This window comes from Polypterus senegalus, chromosome 10 (genome assembly GCF_016835505.1).
Source record: "Polypterus senegalus isolate Bchr_013 chromosome 10, ASM1683550v1, whole genome shotgun sequence".
In the NCBI taxonomy this organism is placed as follows: domain Eukaryota; kingdom Metazoa; phylum Chordata; class Cladistia; order Polypteriformes; family Polypteridae; genus Polypterus; species Polypterus senegalus.
Genome location: NC_053163.1, coordinates 16,915,597 through 16,919,371, shown reverse-complemented (window position 1 = coordinate 16,919,371; position 3,775 = coordinate 16,915,597). Strand labels below are relative to the sequence as shown.

The following is a 3,775-nucleotide window of genomic DNA, read 5'->3' as shown; positions in this document are numbered from 1 at the left end:
GTTCATGTTTTTCATAGAAATTGATACCTTTTTCAATTAAGATACTATTAAATTGATTTAAAAATACAGCCAAGACATCACTAGCATTACTAATTGGCTATTGTTGCTTGAAATGACTGAGTTTGTTTTGAACCCAGAAGAGAACTTTAGGAATTCCAAAGCCTGGCAAACAAAGTGAATAGAATAACAGGTTTCAGTGGTGCTAATGAAATTACAAAGGTTTCTCTAATAACCGATTAGACTTTAAGATGACTATTTAAGAATAAGGTAAGGGGGTTGAAAATTACAACACTGAAGGGATGCCTGTTGAAAATGGGGCTTTGCATTCATACTGTATGTAAATATTAAAGTAAAAATCAGTTATTTCAAGCAGAAATAGCCATTAGAAACACTTGGAATTTCTTTGCTGTATCTGTAAATGAGTTTAATCCTATCTTAAAAAATAGATATCATTTTCTAAACATGGACATTTCTTGGTGTGTCCAGACTTTTGTACTGGTAATGTATATGGGGTCGTAAACTAAAGATAACATCTTTAAATTCATTCACAATGGCTAGTTGGTGAGCCAGTGATAAGGAAGGCAAGTGTGGGTGGAAAAAAAAGCAAGGAAAATAGATTTAGAGCTGTCCTTATTGGAGTTTAAGTATCAGTAGATATACAGACAGCTATATAAATTGATAATTAGACAGACAATTTAGATGTAGTTGGCAGGATGATAGATAGACAGACAGATAGATAGATAGATAGATAGATAGATAGATAGATAGATAGATAGATAGATAGACAGACAGACAGACAGACAGACAGACAGACAGGAATTTATTTATTGTCATATGTATTCCTGTGCAGGTAAAATAGCCCAATACTTTTAACACATTTTTCACGTGACAGTAATTAAAAAATGTCATGAATATCAGCCAGATGGTGATATTGAGCTGCAAAAACATACAGGCCATCATAAAGCCATCTTTATAAGGCTATTTGGGTTTTTTTGTCAACAATAGGAAGAAGTGAAAGAAACCAGCTTCCATAAGCAAAGTGTCAAAATGGAACACCATTGTGATTTTTCATATTTAAGAATCAATCCATTTGAGAGGTTTTATGGCTCAGTGGCTGAGCAGGTGGACTTTAAATCAGAATATCACTTAATTTATAAGCTACTCCAACATCTGGTGCTCCAGTTCAAAAGAATACCTCTGTAAACAACTGAAATAAATTTTGTTTCAGTAAGTCACATTGGGGAAAGATATTTAATAAATATGAAATGTAATTGAAATTGTAAACCAAACAATGATTCCAGTCCCCCTAATCCAGGGGTGTCCAACTCCGGTCCTGGTGGGCCGCAGTGGCTGTAGGTTTTTATTCTAAGCATCTTCTTAATTATTGAGCTGTTTTTGCTGCTGATTAACTTGCTCTGCCTTAGTCCTAATTGACATGACTCTGACAATTTAGTTGTTTCTTTTTCCTTAATCAGCAGCCAAACAATAATGAGACACAAAACAAACCACCACATGACCAGCTCACCTGAAAATAAAGAAAGGTGAAGGTCTCGGTCACGTTGGTCTGCTCAGGTCACCAAAACATCTTGACGGTGGTCTTAGAAAAAACAGAAAATCAACAGTCTGTGGCTGTTTTTTTGTATGAATATGTGCTATATAAATAAATGTTGATTGATTGATTGATTGAAGTCACGATATTCAATAAAGGCTTTAATTAACAGCAAGAATTGGCTTCTCGTTAAGAAACTGGCTGGAGTGAAATTGGCTGTAGTTTGAAGCCCCAATTTCGTTGGTCATTTGTTGGCTTGTTTCACATCTCATTTCTGTTTGACTGCCATTTAATAAAGAAACAAATCAATTCTTTACAAGCAGGAAGGGAAAAGGAGTTAATTAGCAGTGAAAACTGTTCGCTGAATAGGAGAGGAGTTAGCGTGAAAACCTGCAGCCACTGCAGCCCATCAGGACCGGAGGTGGCCACCCCTGTCCTAATCACTGTGTTAATCAGAGCTTACACTCCAGTTATTTTGCTCTAAGACAATTCATCTTAGATAGTTCTGAATCTTCAGTCTATAAATGTAACCATCCAGTTATTCCAAGCCAGTCTTACAGGTAGCTGGAGCATATCCTTGTAACACCTGAAGCAAGACAAAAAACACACTTTCTTATTGCTTTGCCCTTCATACCTTTCTCCAAATTCTTTCTCCTTTAAGTTCATATTTAGGGTGTCAGCACAACATTAATGAATAAAATTTAATTCAAAATCATTTCTAGGGTTACTTAAAACAGAACATAGTATTTTGGACCCTACTGAGTGTTGACTCGTAGTTCCATTCCAGCATTTTTCTTTAAATGGATGCTTCTTACACAGCATTTCATTTAAATACTGCAAGCCTTTTAAAAATTCCATCTCTTACCGCCTACATTGCCATGATGAGTGATGGCAAGTGATGCTCAATGAATTCAAGTGAAACTGAGCACCAGACCTGTCCCATACTAATAATTAGTTCATGCAAAGGCCATCTAAAACTAGCAACTTTTTAATTTTTTTTTTTGCAGAACTTCAATGGGCAATTCTCAATCAGAAAATCTGTGCTTTTTCAGTGATGAAGAAACTAAAACCCTTGCTTCAGTATACAATGAAAGTGGGTTTGAGGCAGTGATTCCACTCTTTAAAGAAAAGTTTGACAACCTGGGCACAGAACCACTCAACATTGCCGTCACAGGTGAATCGGGTACTGGCAAATCTGCCTTTATCAATGCCATGAGGGGCTTGAGACCTGGGGAACCAGGAGCAGCTAAAGAAGGTCTAACGGAGCAAACCAAAAACCCAACGCCATATCAGCATCCTGACCTTCCTTCTGTTTACTTGTGGGATCTTCCCGGAATGGGAACGGGCAACTTCCCCTGTCACAAATACTTGGAGAAGGTCAACTTTAAGAAGTATGACTTTTTCATCTTGATCACCGGAAACAGATTTAAGGAGAACGATGCACGACTGGCCAGAGAGATCAAAAAAATGGGGAAGGAGTTTTATTTTGTTCGGAGCAGAATAGACATTGAGGAATATTCTCTAAGGATGAGTGGCCGCCTGTGCCATATTAAGGACGAACTTGATAAGATCCGAAGGTACTGCATTGAAAGTCTGGTTGAGAATCAAGTGGACTCTCCTCGAGTTTTCCTTGTGTCTAGTAAATATCTGCACGGTTATGATTTTCTGGAGTTTTGTGAGGTGCTTGAATCTGAGCTCCCCGAAAAGAAGAAACACGTGTTTGTCCTCTCACTCCCCAATCTTACGCAATCTGTGGTTAAAAAGAAGAAGAAGATATTGTCAGCAAAAATCATTTTGGCAGCCACCGTTGCTGCTGGTGCCGGAGCCATTCCCATTCCGGGGCTTTCCTTCGCTTGTGATGTTAGTATCATCGTGTCAGCACTTCTGTATATAAGGAGATCCTTTGGACTTACAGAAGAGAGCCTTGAGAGACTCGCCTGTAAAGTCAACATACCTGTGGAAGAGCTGAAAGCGGTAGTGGTGTCCCCCCTTGTGTTTGACGTCACACCGGTGTCCGTTACAAAGTACCTCTCCAAGTCTGTGGCTGGAGTAGCTATGCTGTCGGATGAGCTCCTCCACCTCATCCCCATCATAGGATCTGTGCTGGGGGCATCGGTTTCTTTTACCGCCAGCTACTGGATGTTATCCAAAGCACTGGATGAATTTGCAGAGTCTGCAGAGAAGGTGGTGATGAAAGTATTTGAATGTAACAAAGAATTACCCTAA

The 3,775-nt window shown here is 38.7% G+C and overlaps 1 protein-coding gene across 1 annotated transcript; it reads left to right on the top strand.

The window, feature by feature from the left end:
* Nucleotides 1-2,563: 2,563 nt before the first annotated feature.
* On the top strand, nt 2,564-3,775 carry LOC120536395 (interferon-inducible GTPase 5-like). The gene has a single exon (XM_039764719.1). The coding sequence runs from the start codon at nt 2,564-2,566 to the stop codon at nt 3,773-3,775; it is 1,212 nt and encodes a 403-aa protein (XP_039620653.1).

Excerpts from the sequence above, each read along its gene's own strand:
- LOC120536395 (XM_039764719.1), top strand. The coding sequence starts at position 2,564 with ATGGGCAATTCTCAATCAGAAAATCTGTGCTTTTTCAGTGATGAAGAA.